This window comes from Podarcis vaucheri (genome assembly GCF_965113315.1).
Source record: "Podarcis vaucheri genome assembly, chromosome: 7".
NCBI classification, from domain to species: domain Eukaryota; kingdom Metazoa; phylum Chordata; class Lepidosauria; order Squamata; family Lacertidae; genus Podarcis; species Podarcis vaucheri.
In genome coordinates this window covers 39,806,788-39,825,390 of record NC_138765.1, presented here as the reverse complement: position 1 = coordinate 39,825,390, position 18,603 = coordinate 39,806,788, and the positions used below count along the sequence as shown (strand labels likewise).

At 43.6% G+C, this 18,603-nt stretch overlaps 2 protein-coding genes across 2 annotated transcripts in view; one reads left to right on the top strand and one right to left on the bottom strand.

The window, feature by feature from the left end:
- PEPD (peptidase D) overlaps window positions 1–1,790 on the top strand; it is a 123,809-nt gene extending 122,019 nt beyond the window's left edge. Inside the window, exon 15 of the mRNA XM_082233492.1 lies at window positions 1,496–1,790. Within this exon, the coding sequence (XP_082089618.1) occupies window positions 1,496–1,636 (141 nt within the window). The 3' untranslated portion in view covers window positions 1,637–1,790. The remainder of the gene's footprint in view (window positions 1–1,495) is intronic.
- A 2,517-nt stretch (window positions 1,791–4,307) lies between these two features.
- On the bottom strand, window positions 4,308–15,120 carry CEBPG (CCAAT enhancer binding protein gamma). The gene is made up of 2 exons (XM_082233533.1): window positions 14,998–15,120; window positions 4,308–6,909 (listed from the first exon to the last, which is right to left on the bottom strand). Exon 2 carries the CDS (start codon window positions 6,797–6,799, stop codon window positions 6,347–6,349), a length of 453 nt encoding a protein of 150 aa, XP_082089659.1. The 5' UTR covers window positions 6,800–6,909; window positions 14,998–15,120; the 3' UTR covers window positions 4,308–6,346.
- Between the last annotated feature and the right edge of the window lie 3,483 nt (window positions 15,121–18,603).

Below are 18,603 nucleotides of genomic sequence, written 5' to 3'. Positions count from 1 at the left end.
TGCGTGTTTTCTAAGAGGATTGCAGTCAACCCCAAGTTTTGTGTCTGCAGGCAATCATTTCTTCCATGGGACATAGCAGTTCACATCAGCCGAAACAGTCCTATTAAATATGGCTACTTTTGTGGCTTGCCTGTTGCCATTGTGCTATCAGAAGAAGCAAGCCTTGAGAAATTCTCTTCTCTTTGGGGCAATGAATATGTCTCTTTCAGGAAGGTTTTGAGCAGGAAACGTAGAGGAAACCAGACAGCTGTCACCCTCCTGGGTGTGAATTCTGGAAAGTTTATTTAATTCAGTTCTGTAATACACTTAAATTAATGTCAAATAAAGAAGATAATCTGGCAAATACCTCTTTGAATGCTTTAATAGGGCTCGATGACTCGCTCTGTTTGAACAAATGGATTATTTTGCAAGCAGAAGGACAAATGTTAAACTAGCATTATTTTTAGATTAAAATGCCCAGAGGTCAGAAACAATTAAAGCGCTTGTATGGTGGGAGTCACTGGGTTTTGTGTTCCTTTGGATTTGACACCTTGCTAAAATTGCTTTTATTGCAGCTTGGAGACTTACCTTTCTTTCTGATAAGATAAGGGATAATGACTTGAGTCTGCATATTTAACTGGCAGAGAAGATTAGAACAGAACAGAAAATGGTCCGGCCTTTTCATGCGCACCCAGTGAAAATGGGAAAGGTTTCAAAGTTCTTGGTAACACTATCAGCTGTAAGGCATCCGCTGTCATGGTTCATTTTTTAAAAAAAAGAGAGAGACAGTCAGAGAGCATTAAATTGGTGAACAGAGCTTCACAAATCTGCAGTGAAGCAGAACAAGATGAAGATCTGGATTCTTGAGTAACGGTCTGCAAAGAGGGAGTGTGCTGGATCTGGCTGGGGGGTGGGAGATGGTGTGAGGAGGATGTGCCCATGTTGAGCAGTTTATGGAGGCGAAGTGGGAGGGGTCTTCTGTCCTATGTAGGTTTTGCCAGAGCCGCAGCAAGTCTTCCCACATTCGGCTCTCAGGGGTTTTGTTCAGCGTTGCACCTCCATGCCAGCACATTAGATAAGCCATGCTGCCACATACCCCTTTCCTCCCTGGCTGATGTGAGAGGCACAAAATGCTTGTGCCGTGACCCGTTTGGAAGAAACAGGTGCACAAGTGAGAGGGAGCAAAGGACTGTGAGCTGACATATCCAATTGATTTCATTGTGGCAGCTGGAGGGACTGAATACGGCTCTCTCTCCCCAGATGATCAACAGTATTGAACTACCTGAGAAGGGGGCATAGGCTCCAGTTCCTCAATGTGGGCTCTTACCTTGGAAAGAAAAGCATGTCCAGAATGTTACATGCATTTTATGGTGGCTTAGAAAGGGAAGGGGAATCTATAGCTCTGTAGTTGTTTTGAGCTCCCAAAGTCATCCTCTCCAATTGGGTGGGCCTCATGCAAGCCAGGCCATTGCTCCCTTCTTCCTGAGTGCTCAACCAGATGCTTTTTTGCCCCCAGGTACGAATTGAGGACGACATTGCCGTGACAGCTAATGGGATGGAGCTGCTGACCTGCGTCCCCCGGACTGTGGAGGAGATTGAATCATTTATGGCTGAAGCTCATGGGGTCACCAAGTCCTTTGCTTCCGCCTCCGTGTAACCGCTAGGATATTGGTTCCCCTCTTGCTGGCACTGTAGCATCTAAGGAAATGTGTCCAGTTTTGCAGGTGCTCCAGTGGGGTAAAGCAGCCACTTTATGGCAAAGGGAAAAGCCCTTCATCACGTACCAGATGAAAAAATATTGTAAGCAACAATGCCTTAAGCTGATCATAGCCTTAGCCTAACAGTTTCTTGCTTCTCTGCAAGCAGTCCAACCCTACTGATTCAAAGAATCTTTTTGAATGATGGACATAGCCCCTGTTTGGGAGACTTTGTAATCTTAAAGCTAATTTTTAAACAGATGACAAATTTCTCTTCTGATTTAAGGCAGATACAGTGGTATCTCTGGATGCGAACGGGATCCGTCCTGGAGCCCCATTCGCATCCTGAAATGAACACAACCCACGCCTGCACATTTGCAAGTCGCCTCTTCCGCACATGACATCATTTTGCACGAGCAGCAAAACTCGGAAGTAACGCGCTCTGTTACTTCTGGGTCGCCGCGGAGCACAACCCGAAGCTACTTCAACCCAAGGTATGACTGTATTGGCCTAATATAATGTACTATTGGCCTAATAAATGCAGAAATAAAAACTTTGCCTTAAAACCACTACTTCCATTTCTTTCTCTGGAATTCTCTTTCCAGTACTGTGGAAGGCTGGGCTGCCAACTATTTTTTCCCCAGTTATTCCTCTTAAGATCAATATTTGCTGTTCTGGGGCAAGTTAATTACACCATCTGTGGTCCCCTAACACTGAACACATTGGAGCTAATATAGACCTATCAACAGCAACCTTTGTAGGCCTCTTCTTTGGAGGGTCCAAGGTGGGGCCTTTAAATTTTGAAATTTTTTAGTCTTTAAATTTTGGGGAACACTTCCTCTGGTAACTCACCCCCCCCCAAAAAAAGGCTAGCCCTTCATGGTTAGCAGGAAGCAAGACTTAAGCAGAGGTCATCTCCACCAATATCCACCTCCAAAAAACACATCTTTTCCTCTCCTTAGCTAAGAAGTGTGTAGCCCTGCACTCATTACTGCAACAGGGAATTGCAGGTAGAAAACCACTTTATCTCCCAAATTGCTGTCCCACCCCTCATCCTACAAGAGAAAAAGAGCAGGACATCAGTTAGGGATGTAGGAACCTGCCTCATTTTTGGTTCTGCTGCAGTTGGTTTATTTTGCACAAGTTTCTTCAGCTTTTCCTCCACTGATGCAGAAATATACAGTATTTCACAGTGCACAACAGACATACATATTTCAGCCATCAACAGATGTTTACACATCCATTACCTTCCCAGTGTGTTCCCTTTCAAAGTTAAATTAATTTCCAGAGGGGTAGCCCTGCTGGACTTTAGTAGCAAAAGCAGAGTCTTGTCACAGCTTAATGATAAAGTTAATGAAGTGGCAGCTAACCCATTGCAAGCCACCCATGGCAGCAAGTCTCACCATGTGTACTGTACTCAGAAGTTGTCCTGCTGAATTTAATGAGGCTTACTCCCAGGTACATGAAGTCATGAGTGCAGCCTCTAGCTAGCCTGATTTCACAGTTCAGCATGAACTTACGTCATTCTGTTCCATCAGCCCAAGCATCAGCGAGGGAGAGTTTAGCACCCTGTCAACACTTTGGTTTATAGGAATTGCTCCTTCACTCAGTTGTAATGTTATTTAATCACACAGGTGTCCTTTTTATTGCAGCATTTTATTTCATAAAGACGTTTTTGATTCAGAATATGGTTATATGTATATGTCTCCTGAAACATAATGCTTAAGATAATTTATCTTCCCATATACATAAAAATGTAAAGGCGTCAATACGCATCCCCTATTGGAGGATATGTAGTGCCCCATTACAATCCTGGATTTGCATGAAGGGAGGAGAGGAAAGAGAAGGCAGGTTGCAAGACCTCAAAGGAAAATTGTAGTTTTAAACTACAATTTTTAAACAGAAATTTGAATAAAGCAGGGATGGGGTAAAAACAGGGAGAAAGTGGTGATTATTTTTTTTAATGGCGGAGTGGGTAGGGAGAGTGGCAGATTAAAGCAAGGTTAGAGTACAGCTAGAGGGGTGTTAGGAAAGGCTTTTTGGTGTTAGCTTCTGTACATGGGGAAGTTGACAAAAGCAGAGGAAGGAAACTTGGAATCAAGGTGAAAACGGTACAAAGCAAGGCTACAGAAGACAAGGGGCATCTGAAAATTTGGTGAAAGGTGAAAAGCATGTTTAGTAGTTGTATGGGCTGGGAAGGGGAAGCTCTGGGGTGGGGTTAGTGTGGAGTGTGGCACAACCCTTAGTAATAAGCTAAGCAACAACTTGCTCACAGCCACCCAATCAGCTTCCTAGCCAAACAGGACTCCAAAATGCAGCATTCTGTCCATTTTACACTACACTGGCTTCCAAAGTGAGAGCTCCTTTCTATGTCATGTATATGTGAAGAAAAAGATGAGGCATGGACCTGCTCTGTTTGCTTCTAGACAGATATTGTGTTCTCCTAGCTTTTGATCTTGTAAGTAGCGGCTCATGCATACTGAACAAGATTTCTAGTAAGACCAAGAAAGTAATCTGCTAACCTGCTCCCCTCCCTGCTCCATCAAGCACTTAATCTTCCCCACCAGCTACTTTACTTGGCCTTCTGTGATTAGCCCTTTCAAGAGAAATTTCCAAAAGTACACACGAGCATGATTTTGTAAAGTTTTTTTTTAATTATTCTTGTCTATCATCACTGAGTTCTTGACTCAGTCTTTCTAAATACATGTACAACACAATGACTGCAAAGGAAGGGGAAGTATAAAAGTATTTTTTGCTAATCCAATATGCAAACATACTATGAATGAAAATAGTTGAGGGAAAATAAATTAAAGGTTATATCAACTTCCCTGCTCTTTTTAATGTGTTAAGTTTCCTATACACCACAAAGATAAAATAAGGGGGCTTATCACCAGCATTGGAAAAGTATATATAAAAAACTAAGGTTCTCCACCCACCCACCCACCCTCAAAGGAATGCCAATAAGCAAGGAATTAATTTTGTGGACCCTGTTACAAGGCTTGTTTTTTGAAAAAGTCCTGGCTGCAGAATAACCAACTAATTTGGGTCACAGGGCAGTGAACAGCCAGGTCAACTAACCTTGTATCAAAGGCCAGTGCTTCATGTTTCTTTCAGCCCCAGTTAATTAGTATGAAGCTCCCTTGCATCTTGACAGCAGTGCAGTTCGAGTATTAGGATGTAGAAGTCCCTGGATAAAGGAGGTCAGGGGGTTTGAAATGCCCATCTCATTTAGTTTTTGAATGGCCCTCCTTCTGCACAACCCTTTATCACAAACCAGTCTCCTGCACTTACCATTCATTGCCATTTGTCACAAAAGGGGCTGCGAGCCACAATACTTGTCAGGCCCTAAGCTCCTACATTGTCATCAGCTGCAAACCTCAGACAGGGCAATCCATATTTAAATATACACCATTTCCATGTGAAGTCATTCCCTTCTACACACAGTGATGGGAACTGAAGAGAGTGATCTTGAAATCCACTCCTAAGGCTGACAGAACTCTTCAAGCCCACTGGCACTACCAGCTACCTTGGCCTCGACAATGCTGACAGCTGCTCTGGTCCTCTCAGCCAAAGACTTATATGGAGGGACAAGATTTCTCACAATGCCAGAAAGGCTGACACTGTCAGGGCATTGTAGGCGATTAAAATGGTGATCAGCTTGCAGCTAGGCAATGCTACTTCACTCCCACTGTTGGTGGCAATGTTAGGGAGAGGCTTGGACCTGCATTCAGACCACAGACTAATAATGCCTGACAAGCCTACAAAATGTGGTCATCATCTGAGCCTTAGCAAGCCTTACTGTTTCTGAGGCACTGTTACTGAACATAACCCATAAGACTATGGGAGCTGTATCCAGCAAGGCTTTATGCTACATGTTTGAAACATCCCACCCTGACAATCAAAAACAGGTTGCTTCAGTGAACCTCACACCACAAAAAATAAGCAATGAAGAAATAAATATGCTTTAAACCAGCTTTTGCACCAATCATTTTAAAATAGTCAATTTCTAGACTTGGTATTTGATTGTTTCAGTGACCCTGCTGAAAAAAACCTGTGTTGATTTAATCACAAATCACAACTTAATAACAGTTGTAAATCTCTATGATTCTGCATATCAACACTCTTTAGATTGTCCATACTTCAGATTATGACTGTAGCAGGCACCACCTCAGAAAGAGGCTTCCTTCCTGCAAAAGTGGAGTGCAGGAGAGGGGATGACCCTTATGTGTCACCTGCCATTTCAAACAAGATTTCTGAAAGTTGTTATACTAAAAACATTTAAGAACTGCAGCCCAATTAATCAGCACAATTTAAACCACTCAGAATACATTAAACAACTAATCATTTAATTATAGTTGCCCAAGTACTGCGGGCCAATGTTTACTGATGTAAATTTTTGGGGTGTTTGTTCATTTTTATCATTTCATTTAGTCAAAAATGCCAGAGCAGAAAATACATTAACACGTAATGAAAAACAAATACTTAGTAATAAACAGTTTGCAGTTTACTTGAAACAACCTTTCAGTGTTAAGCCTACTATTTAGAAAAACAGAACAAGCCACAAAATGACAGATGTTACAAAGTTTAGAGAAGTTTCTCTGCTGCTGCACCTGGCTTGTCTAAGGAGGGCTGTGTCCATACTGTTCTGCCCATGAGCTGAGAAAGAGCACCTATTGTCCAGAGCCATCTGAATTTGTGGCAGTGTTTTCTGTGCCAAGAGGTTGCACACTGTCTGTGAAGTTGTGAGCGTGTTCAAGAAACAAGTCTTTGAGTACACTCAGTTCCTTTGTCAGGAGCTTGATTTTAGCCTCCAAGCGTTCATTCTCCTCTTTGAGCTGGTTGACCCTCTGCAGAGTATCCTGGGCCTTCTGCTTGCTTTTCAAACGACTCTTTTTCACCGCCATGTTGTTGCGCTCCCTGCGCTGGCGGTACTCATCACTGTTTCTATCAATTGTGGAATTCTTCTTGCCCTGCTTACTGGGAGGCGTAGCTTTGCCTCCACCTCCAGGACTAATAGGCACCAACTGAGGAACCTGCTGCAACCCACTCGCTTGTGCTTGGGTGTAAATGACACTTACTCCGTTGCTTTCTGCAGTTGTGTTCTGCTGTGATGTCTTGCTCATTTGGACAGGCTCTTCTTTAAACCCACAGTATGATTTATTAGAGAAAGTAAGGTGTTCTATATTGCCAGGATGTTTCTTAAATCTTCACGTGGATCAATCACAAGTTAAACCTAGAATGAAAAAGAAAGTGTTGGGAAATTTCCAATGGCACACCCATAGAATTGCCTTTGTCATCTGCATTAGAAGACTGCATAGAAAAAACACATAGGGGATTCTTCATGCAAATAAGTTGCATCCTTTCCCAACTCCAGTATGCCAATCACCAACCATGAGCCAACCTCAATGCCTTGATCTTGATTTTGATTTTTTTTACAAAAATCAACTTAGGGATATGTGATGTCCCCTGGAACCCTTTATCATCAAATTTCACCTTAAATGAAGCAAATTGGGGGGTTATTCCTCATTCAAAAAAACCCCAAACCAGTTCAAATGGAAACAAAAACAGATCTGATAAAAAATAAAGAAAGAATGAGTTTCCCGAAGTGGGTCCTGAACAGCCCAGTTTCTTGTGTAGGAAAGTTGCACAGACTACACCCTCTACCAAAAATCTTCAACTTTGTTAGACTTGTGACCCAAGTTCAACATGCAGTAGCTCAATAACTTTAATGTTTCTCAAATACATGCCACTGTTTGAACTGTAAGCCAGTTGTGAATTCCAATGCACATCCTGTAGACCAGTGTTATAAAAAAAATTCTGGCATTACAGGCAAAACTGCCAGCCACGCTACATTGGCGACTAGCTTAGATGTCTTTAAAAGGAGATCTGACAGAGGCCAAGCCTATCAATGACTACTAGACCAGGAGCTTCAAAGGCACTGTGTTTTTGAATACTAATTGCTAGGGGTTAAGAATGCAGAAGGGCTACTGTCCTGCTTCCCAGAACCAAGATGCTGAACTAGATGGACTTGTAGCCTGATCCAGCCAGACAACTCTTCTAGGGAATGTGGTTGTGCAAGTGTGACAGACAATGATGGTGTGTTGTATTTTTAAAATTCTTCAGTCTGAGCACTCCTGCACTATGCCACACAAAGGTGTCAAATAGTCGTGGAGCCTTTTAAAAACAGGACACAGTCCAGGATGACAACAACCTTCCAGCACAGCAAGTGTTCTACTATTTTAAGTTATTTAAATTATTTGAAATCCTAAGTCTCCCTGATTTATTTAAAACAACAACAGGGAATCAAATAGTAAAAAGTCCCCATCTTCTGTACCTTGTACAGGAATATTGTACATGCAGGTCCCGCTATCTGAATGCTCGCTTTCTGAAAATTCACTTATCCACACATAAAGAATTACACCCAAACTTTGCTATACATTTTGCAGATTCACATATCCAAACAGCCAACTTTCTTGTTTATTTGTGCTTTGCTGGTCAGCAGCAGTCATGGAAAGAGGGAGTGAAAAGATATCGGACCTATCCCACATTAGAAATATTTCCATAACAAATAATGGAAATTGTGGACTTCTTAATGCAAACATTCGCCTAATGATTCCCAGGGAATGCATTGTGTTTGGTAAGCCAGATCTGCTTGTATTTGGTGTGCTGTGTACTCAGCAGCAAAAGTTGCATTACAGAGGGAAGGAGTGTCCAATACTACAGCCTACAAAAGATCATAGCAGTACAGGGATACTATAGTCTTTACTCCAAATGTATTTCGAGACTAGGGTTCTGTACTCACTTTTCAGATATTGCAACAAATATTGTTTTGCACAGCCCTATTGGACATCTCTCTCCTTTTCCAATACTTTAGAATTCTTAATTTAACAGATCACTGTTACTATTCATATTCATCTATGTATGTATGTGTCAGCACACATACACAAACAATTAGATGTCCATCAAGTAACTAATTTAGCAGAAAAAGCAAAAAATGCTGTGCAATCCATCAAACACTTGGATGAGAGTACTATTTTGCTCAATGAACCTTACTTCTGAATAGATATACAGAAGATTATGTTGCAAGACAGTCTTGAAGTCTTTGGATATTGGCAAATTTGCATTTGAATTATTCTGCTTTAAGGGCATAGGTTGATGTTCTTGACAGGCATGCAGATGTATGTATCTGTACACAATGAAGAATATGGTGTTACTACGGACTGGTAGTTTCAGAATTACAGTTGCCAAAACATGTCTGGACTCTGGAATAAATGCAGTTTTTATTTCTATGCCTTTTGCTGAGGGCCTTTACAGCTATTTGACTTGCCTTATTGCCTCACCCTTAGGCAACCTCCCGGCAACATGCCTGGATGTATTGAGCTATCATAAAGACATCCCTAGTGGACAAATGTCTAGCCAGGTCTTAAAAACTTCCAATTTCACAACCCTGTCTTGGCAACTGGTCTTACTGTCTAACATTTGCTCTACATTTGCTGTACTTTTAGACACACTTTGCTCAAATCTTTCCAGGTTGAAATGAATACAGGAGTCATGCAAACAAGTATATTTACTCACTTGTAAGTGAGTACAGAGGCTTTTCTTTTCTATCTCCATAATGTCTCCATATATACCTAGTGCAGCTCCTGGACCACCACTTCCCAGGGGCTATTATGAAAAGGATAGCAGGGGCTCATCTGTTCAGCGCTATGCTGCTAAGGGATTCATAATGCTTTGGCAATGTAATAGCCAAGAAGGCCCCCATCCTCCTCCCAACCATGGACTATTCTCACACTAATGTGTGGATTCTCACAGCCATTCTGCTAGTCCAGGTTTGGGCAAAAGTCCAGGGCTCATGACACTCACCAGAGGGCAAGAACATGCCCTCAGTGGCAAGTGAAAGTCACAAAGCCTGTGAATCATGAAAGCTTAAAGTACACAAATTTATATTCCAAGCAATGTAGGGGCAGCTGCATATGTGATTCACAAGTGCAGATAAGCCAACAATGAACTTTTTATTTTCAAAATTCTGCCTAATGTTTGGATTTTACGTATGTTTAATGCTTGAACCTTTAATTATTATGAACTACCATACTGAAATGTGCACTTTCATAACAGGAGGTAAGCAAGGAATTACATCCCTAAATATATAGATTCATGGAATTGTAGAATTGCAAGGGACCCCAAGAATCATCTAGTCCAACCCCCCTGCAATGCAAGAATCACAACTTAACATGACATATGGCCATCCAACAATGCTTAAAAACCTCCAAGGAAAGAGAGTCCACTACCATCCAAGGGAATCTTTTCCACTGTCAAGCAGCTCTTACTGTCAGAAAATCCTTCCCAATATTCAGTATCTCATCCAAATATTGCAATTTCTAATTATTTCTCTCTAATACATAGAATGAATTACCGTATTTTTTGCTCTATAAGACTCACTTTTTCCCTCCTAAAAAGTAAGGGGAAATGCGTCTTATGGAGCGAATGCAGGCTGCTCAACTATCACAGAAGCCAGAACAGCAAGAGGGATTGCTGGTTTCGCTGTGCAGCGATCCATCTTGCTGTTCTGGCTTCTGAGATTCAGAATATTTTTTTTCTTGTTTTCCTCCTCCAAAAACTAGGTGCGTCTTGTGGTCTGGTGCATCTTATAGAGCAAAATATACGGTATTTGCATCCTGGGCTGCCAAACGCCCTTATTACATTCACTCTTTGCCTCTTAGCCAAACATGGCTCTATAAAACACATAGTAAATAAAACAATCAGCTTCAATAACACACTTAATTCATAAAAGCTGTCCTTAAAAAAGGAAATAAAAAGAAAGGACCTGACCCGCTTTCTAAATGCAATGAGTGAGGTAGCCGGCCAAATCTTTTTTTGGGAAGGTGTCACACAGAGAGGTTGCCATTGCAAAAGGCCCACAACTTCCACTGGCTCCAGTCTAGAATCTCTCAATGTAGCGCATGCCCAGCCCTTCAATCATAGCCCTTCCAGAAGCCTAGAAAGTGTTTTCTTCTTTTCAGATACACTGCTTTGAGCAGGGGCCCTAGACCTTGGGAGATAAAATTAACCTCCTTTTTTTGTATTAAAAAAAAACCACCCATGTGATGCCAGAGCAGGATACATTCATAAAATGTAAAAGCAAAATCTACAGCAAGTCAAAAGAGATAAAAACAGCCAGTCAGCTACAGCACAAATATCCAAAACTTGTCCAGGTAATTAAATCTCAAAAAGGCCTGCAGGAAATTGTAAGTTTTCAACTGGCATGCAAACATTTTCCCATTATTCTGTTATACATTTGATATTTTTATTCAGTACACAGGGATGCTATAATTAATCTGTAATATAGGGATAAAATATTGGAAACCTAGAGAAATTTGGCTACAGAGGAATCTAGCCAAAGCAAATTAAACATAGGAATGTCAATGCCAAAAGCATATAACCCTTTGAAGGCTTAACATACCAACACCGAGGCTGAAATCCTACGCACACCTACCTAGGAGTTCAAAGGCTCTACTACTGAGTAGACATGCATAGAACTGCACTGTAAGGCAACAACCTAAAAAACACAAGCAAGGAGTGACCAACTCCCAAAATAATTTGTCAGGATGGACAAACAGCAGAGCCTCTTTCCTTCAGTTTAAGTGAAGAAACCTCTTGGGTATAAAGTTTAATGACAGAGCCAAGATGTTTAAGTACATCAGCAAGAGGCAATACTGCCATCACCCGATACCCAAAGCCAGAAAAGGTATTTTCAGAATAGAACACTGAGCCGCATTTGCCTTGCTGCAATTGTAAAGAAAAGAGTAGGATGCACCCAAAAGGTGTGGTCATATTATGTTGGAAGTTTTCCCCACAGCACTGTCCCCATGGAAACCGAAGGCTGAACAGAGTAATGAGGAAGACACATAAAAAGAGATACCCTTTCTTTCTTGTAAAATGAATGCTGCTGTGAGAAGTTCTGGACCTTACACTCTGGAAAAAGCTCTTCAAGAGCATGATCCAAATACACAGAGGCAGATTTCCAGCTACCTTGTTAACTCACAATTGCAACACTTGCTTCCTCTTGCTCAAATTAGCCTCTTAGAAAGGTATAAGCAGGCACAACCATTTGTTACAAGGAAGTAGACAAGGCAGATTTCAAGTTCATTTCCTTATTACAGCAACATTATTTTTAAAAATCCAACTTATACTTCAACGGTGTGTCGTTTACAGTTTATTTTAGCATACTTTTCAGACCAAGCTGCTAAAGTTTTTTGTTTGAAAAATTAAAGAAAATACTGAAGTTAAAGATGGGAAGAAGGGAGGCGGGGAGAGACAGAATCAGAAAAACTGAATAAAGCAGAAATGCTGAGTGTCTTAAACCATCTTCTAATGAGAAAACCCCCTGGGATGGCCACACAAGAGGATAAAGCAATTTTCTGATATTGTCTGCAAGAAAAACATACTAGCATAACTGGTCCTACATCAGTATCATAAGAACAGATTTAAGATAAACATTTACACCAATTTAAAAGAAAAGGTATGCAAGCAGTTATAGTAAGCCTGCTTTTGCCACTCAGCACGGTAGTCTTAATAGTGTACTGAAGCATCAGATAATGCAGACGTATCTATTTCTTTTACCAAGTCTGTAGAGTGTAGGCTATGCACTGGACGTAAGGTTTGCATGTGATCCAGGTAGTTTCCACGGAGGAGAATATGCTCTGGATACTAGTTTGATGGGCACCTTTCAAATGACTGTGGCCCAAGAAGTCCACCAATAACACAACAAATGTTACAGAAATACACAATAAAACCATCAATACAAATAAATATATACAGAAAGCCATTCCTTTTCCTTCTTACACATCTCTCCACTCAACACCTCTCAGTCTCCTGGCTCTTAATCAGGACTCCAGCCATCCACCCTATCTCTCAATAGCTATAGTTGCCGCAGTTATCTACAGTGATGATGTTGTGAGGGTGATGAAGAACAGCATATGGCACTTGAGATAAACTGTGCATGCTGAAGATAGGAAGTGAGCTAATTCCCAGCAAATGACACAAGTGCAGTAGAAGTCCTGAGCCTCAGGTTTGCCACAGAGCATCCCATGCCTACTGCCACCTTTTGTTTTATTCTTATTGAAGTCTAGTAACAGAAAAGAGGGGTATACATTTTTTGAAACAATCAAAACATAATAAAATGCAAAAAAGAGAAATATCCACAGCAGCAGATTATCTCAAGTCAGCCTCCCCACAAAAAACATGTTTTCCCCAAGATAGCAGGACATATATAATGGGGCCAGCCAGACCTGTTTCCCTGGGGTATCACACCCTGTCATACACAGCTACTTCACTCTAGTTGGCAGGAGAATATTGAGAAATAATAATATTGATTAGGATACATGGCAGAAAGGATATGGGAGTCAGGTAAAGGTGCCTCTCTTGCTCCTTTAGCATCTATACCTGTTGCTAAAAGCTCCATCCCACCAACCCTAGCTGGCTAATACCATGGCTGCCTCACTGGAACAGGGCTCTCCATTTTTTTTTTGTGAGAACTGAATATTGCTCTCTAAGCCCTTAAACAGCACCAATACTAACGAAAGAGGGAAGCCATACCATGTATCCTGAGTGGCAGATCTTAGTACATTTAAAAGTACATTGCAGGATTTCACAGAGGTTTCCAAAAGTGTAAGACCTGAGACACATACAGGGAAAAGTCACAACTTCCCTCAGAATCTATAGGACTTGTATGCACAACATGGATTTTATTTTATAGAGCAGACTTCCCCAGGCTGGTGCTCTCCAGATGTCCTGGATTACAACTTCCATCATCCCCAGCTAGCACTGCCATGCTGGCTGGAGCTAATGAAATCGTAATCCAAAATGTCTGGAGGATATCAGGTTGGGGACAGTATTTTAGCAATGCATTAGGTTGGGCATAGGATTTTAGCAATGCAAGTTATTTCAAAGATCACTGGCTGCAGACTCCCTGGCAGAAAAAGCAGCTAGTTTTGAAACCAAGAATGTTTTAATAGTCCTAGAATACATGCCAAAATTTAATTAATTTTTTTACGTTTCCCCTAACTTGGGCAACAGTTTTCACTTTGGCCTTCATCTAACCACAGATAGGAGCCCTAGCCTCAATGCTCAGTGTCCTTACATGTTGAACAACTCTTTATCAACATGACAATTACCATTTCCTGAAAGTCCTGAGCGCACAGAGGAGGTACATAGGCTGACCTACGGACAGCAAAGCCCAGACTTGTGCCGATGTGTACGGAAACTGAAACGTGGAGAAGAGAGAATTGTGGGAAACACTTGTGATCGCTCTTCTGTTAAGTTCGCCCTGAGCTGGATTTGTTTCTTGTGGGTTTAAAAAAAAAGGAGAAGGCTCGCCTCAACACAAGTAGGGGCAAGGAAGGAGCGGCCCAAACCAGCTGCATTCGGAATCAAATGTCCTGGGAGCTTCTCTAAAAAAACAGAACAGGTTATTAAGGGAAGCCTGCAGCTTTGCAGCTCAGAGCCTGGAAAGAAGGTGCAGCCTAAGAAAGACCCTTTAGGCAGGCTAAGAAGGGTGGACTCAGGCACTCTCTCGCTCTCTCTCCCGCTCCCTCCCTCCCCTGGGGGATTTCCCATGTGCCAAGACATGACCTCATCTCAGCAGGGACGAAGGCAGAGTTGCTCGAAGGTTGCATCATACTTCAGAGAGAGAGAGACGCGCTCCAGGCACGCGCTCCTCGGCACGGCCGGCGGGTCCCCCTCCGTGGGGAAGCCACGCGCCTCTCGCCCCGGCTATGGGGCACAGATGCTCCTACCTTAGAGTCCCCCCTAACCCTCCAGCCCCGCTCCTCACTCCCTCCTGCCCCATACAGAAAAACATGGGAAACTCTCCCCCCTCCACACCACGAACCCCCCTCCTCTTTACCCCACATCACTATTACCACCACCACCACCACCCCACACACACCACCTCACACGTTTCTGGGCCTTCGCGAGCCACCGTGACAACTCCCTGCTCTGCGGTCGGCCCTATATTGGTGAAGTAAATATACACATATAAACAAACAAACACATTCCTTGGGAGGGGGAGCTCTCACCCCTCTAGCCGCGTTTGGCACCGCCCCCAATCTGCCCCATAGGCGCCTCCCCAACCCCTTTTCCGTCCCGTTTATAAATCCCCACAACAAGTGGGGGGGGGAGGGTGATAGAAGCCTTCCTGAGGGGAGGGGGGCCCTCTCGCGTCTCCTTCTTCCCGCCATGCCTGCCCCCCATGCCCCCTTTTCCTCCTGCCCCATAGGGAAGGAAGACGTTCTCCCCGGCCCCGCCCAGTCTCGTGCCGTACCTGGCCCAGGTATCGATCCGGGGGGCTGCGCGGGGAGGGGGGGAGGCGCGAGCCCGGCCAGGCCCGACTCGCTTTTTCTCTTTCTCTCTCTCGATTCTTTCCAAACGCGGGGAGGGGGGGGCAAGAGAGGGAGAGAGGCGATTGCGAAACCCGACCCAACCAATCAGGCTTCGGGCTACCTCAGAGTTGAAGCGGCCCCTTTCATCGGATTGGCAGCTACCATGACCAATAGGAGATCGCGTTCCCAGGGACTGCCATCCCCAGACGTCAATCCGAGACCTTGGTGCTTGGAGTGGCAGGTTCTGAAGCCAATCATTTACATCGCCTCGTGTGTTTTTTTCTTGTGTAAAAGAAGTAGGCGGGATGGTTGAAGGTGTTCGGAATTCTTTTACGTTTTTTTTTATCCTTTCCTGTACCCAACACCCCTTCAAAGGAAACTTTTGAAGTAACTTTCAATCTAAAAGTGTTCCTGGATGTATCCTATAGGCCCTCAGTCGTACTTCCTAATGGGGCCTAACTATTGGCGTTAGGAGGTCTAGATTAAGGTATAGCAATCTAGAGTTCGCGGTGGACTGACGAGATGGCCAAGTTTGCTGATGGTGGTTAAACCAGGATGGTTAAGACAAAAAGGGGTTGCGAAGAGCTCCAAAAGCACCTCTCCAAGCTGGCTGAACGGACAGAAAAATAGCAAATGCAATCCAATGTAAAAAAATAAATAAATTGCATAAACTGATGCACATTTGGGGCAAAAAAAATCATAATAATCTCAATTTCACATATACTGTTCGCTCATGGGCCTGACCAGGAATGATACCTTGGGGTTGTAATGGATACATTGATTAAGATGGTGATCCAGCGTGTGGCAGCACTGCCTTAGTACTGAACTATGCACTGGACTAAGAACTGGGAAACCAGGGTTCAAATTCCCACTCAGACTTGAAGCTCAGAGGATGTCCTTCTGCCAGTTACTGCCTCTCAACCTAATGTATCACATTGGGATGCTATGGAGATTAAATGAGGGAGAACCATGTACGCCACCTTCTTGAGCTCCTTGGGGGGAAATTGTGAGATTACATGTCAATGCAATACATCCATTAAGTAAAAAAGGCAAGTTCTATGCTCGGGATGCGGGTGGTGCTGTGGTCTAAACCACTGAGCCTAGGACTTCCCGATCGGAAGGTCGGTGGTTTGAATCCCTGCGATGGGGTGAGCTCCCGTTGCTCGGTCCCTGCTCCTGTCAACCTAGCAGTTTGAAAGCACGTCAAAGTACAAGTAGATAAATAGGTACCGCTGCGGAAGGAAGGTAAACGGCGCTTCCGTGCGCTGCTCTGGTTCGTCAGAAGCGGCTTAGTCATGCTGGCCACATGACCCAGAAGTTGTCTGCGGACAAACGCCGGCTCCCTTGGCATATAGAGCGAGATGAGCGCAGCAACCCCAGAGTCGTCCGCAACTGGACCTAATGGTCAGGGGTACCTTTCCATTTCCCTTTATGCTAGGGAACATTAAGAAAGGAATTGGAGGGGGGGCAGGAACTATTGATATCATGCTGCTACACAAATCTATGGTGCAACCACATTTGGAATGCATTGTACCATTCTGGTTGCCTTACTTAAAAAAGCATATTGCAGAGTTGTAAAAGGTTCAGATGAGGGAAACCAGAATGATCGTTGTGATGAAGCAATTCCCTTATGAGGAGAAGTTGCAGCGTTTAGGACTTTTTCACTTGGGGAGAAAAGGCCAGTGAGAGGCAGCTTGACAAAAGTTTATAAAATTATGCAGGGTGTGGAAAAAGTGGATAGTGAACAGTCTTTTCTCTTTCATAAAATAAGAATTTGTCAACATCTAATGAAGCTGGACCAAGGGACGTGGGTGGCGCTGTGGGTTAAACCACAGAACCTAGGACTTGCCGATCAGAAGGTCGGTGGTTCAAATCCCCACGACGGGGTGAGCTCCCGTTGCTCGGTCCCAGCTCCTGCCCTCCTAGCAGTTCGAAAGCACATCAAAGTGCAAGTAGATAAATAGGTACCGCTCCGGCGGGAAGGTAAACGGTGTTTCCATGCGCTGCTTTGGTTCGCCAGAAGCGACTTAGTCATGCTGGCCACATGACCCGGAAGTTGTACGTCGGCTTCCCTCGGCCAATAAAGCGAGATGAGCCCCATAACCCCAGAGTCGGTCACGACTGGACCTAATGGTCAGGGGTCCCTTTACCTTTTAATGAAGCTGGACCAGGGGTGCCAACTTAAATAAAATAATCACAAGACGCAGCACACACATACACACCCCCATTTGAATAGCAATGCCCATCAACTTGAGGGGGGGAGACCCTTCAAATATTTTATGGGGGAGAAGGGATCTTGGCCCTTAGGACTTGGCTCCTATGAGCTGGATTGTGGAGGATTCTATACAGATAAAAGAAATGACTTTTGAATGCAGCACGTAGTTAAGCTATGGAACTCTCTCCCACAAGAGGCTTGGATGGCTTTAAAAGAGGATTAGACAAATTCATGACAAAAAGGCTATCATGGAGGAAAGGGCTATCAATGGCAGTTTAGCACACAAGGTGGAGAAATTTTCCAGACCATCTAGAGGAATACATTTTGCAGCTTTAATATATCTTAAATCTGCATTTGACTATCTGTAAGGGAAGACTTTGGCATAAAGTGTTTCATTTCTTATCAGTGTGCTTCAAAAATTACACCTTGAATACAGTGGCGGAACTTCAAGCTCCGGCGGGGGGGGGGCAGAGAGGAGGCGGGGGCATGGCTGGCATACGTCCCGGGGGCATGACGTGCTGCCCGCAGGGGCATGGTGCACGTCCTGGGGGTGTGGCGTGCCACCTGCGGGGCATGGCACCCAGCGCGGGGGGGGGTAGCTACAATGGTACCCCACCCGGATCATGCCTCCAGGGGCAGTGCGCTCCCCCCCCCCTGTTCCTCCACCAGTGCTTGAATATCTCAGGGCATGTCATCTAATCCTGTATCAATCACTGAAGGGGTTCAAAAAGGGTGTATTTGTGATTAATTGTATTTAAATAATTTAGTCCGCTGTTGCATAATTTATGAACTGCATCCACCTATATTGCCAGGTGTTAGATAGTAAATTCTCGTGGCATCAGGACACTTCGCAGGGAGGATATTTCTTTTAATTTAAAATCTGCTATTCTTCTGCATACCTAGGAGATTCCCCAAGTATGTAAGACCCACGCCCTTATTTTGGGGGGAGGTGGAAGACTGTTGCACTTCCAGACTAATTGGCACTCAACCGAGTTCCTCTAGGAAGGAATGATGGATGCCGTCCTTAAGATTGCTACAGGATTTTCAAAGCCTCCAAGCAAGTCTGAATTAGAAAAAGTAGCATCCATTTGAAAATGAGTGATGCTTTTTTCTCATGCCTGGGCTTTACTGAGTGCCACGCCTGTTCTTTACTCCAAAAGCTGTGAGGGTTTTTGACAGCTTGGTGGAGGCTGGAGCACATTTCCAAGGAGTTCATTAACCGCAGGACAAAAAACCACACCCATAATTATTAGGGCATTTATAAAACATTCTCCATAATACACATAATAGTAAGGAAAGGTACCCTGTGATTCATAGTAAACAAATCTAGCTA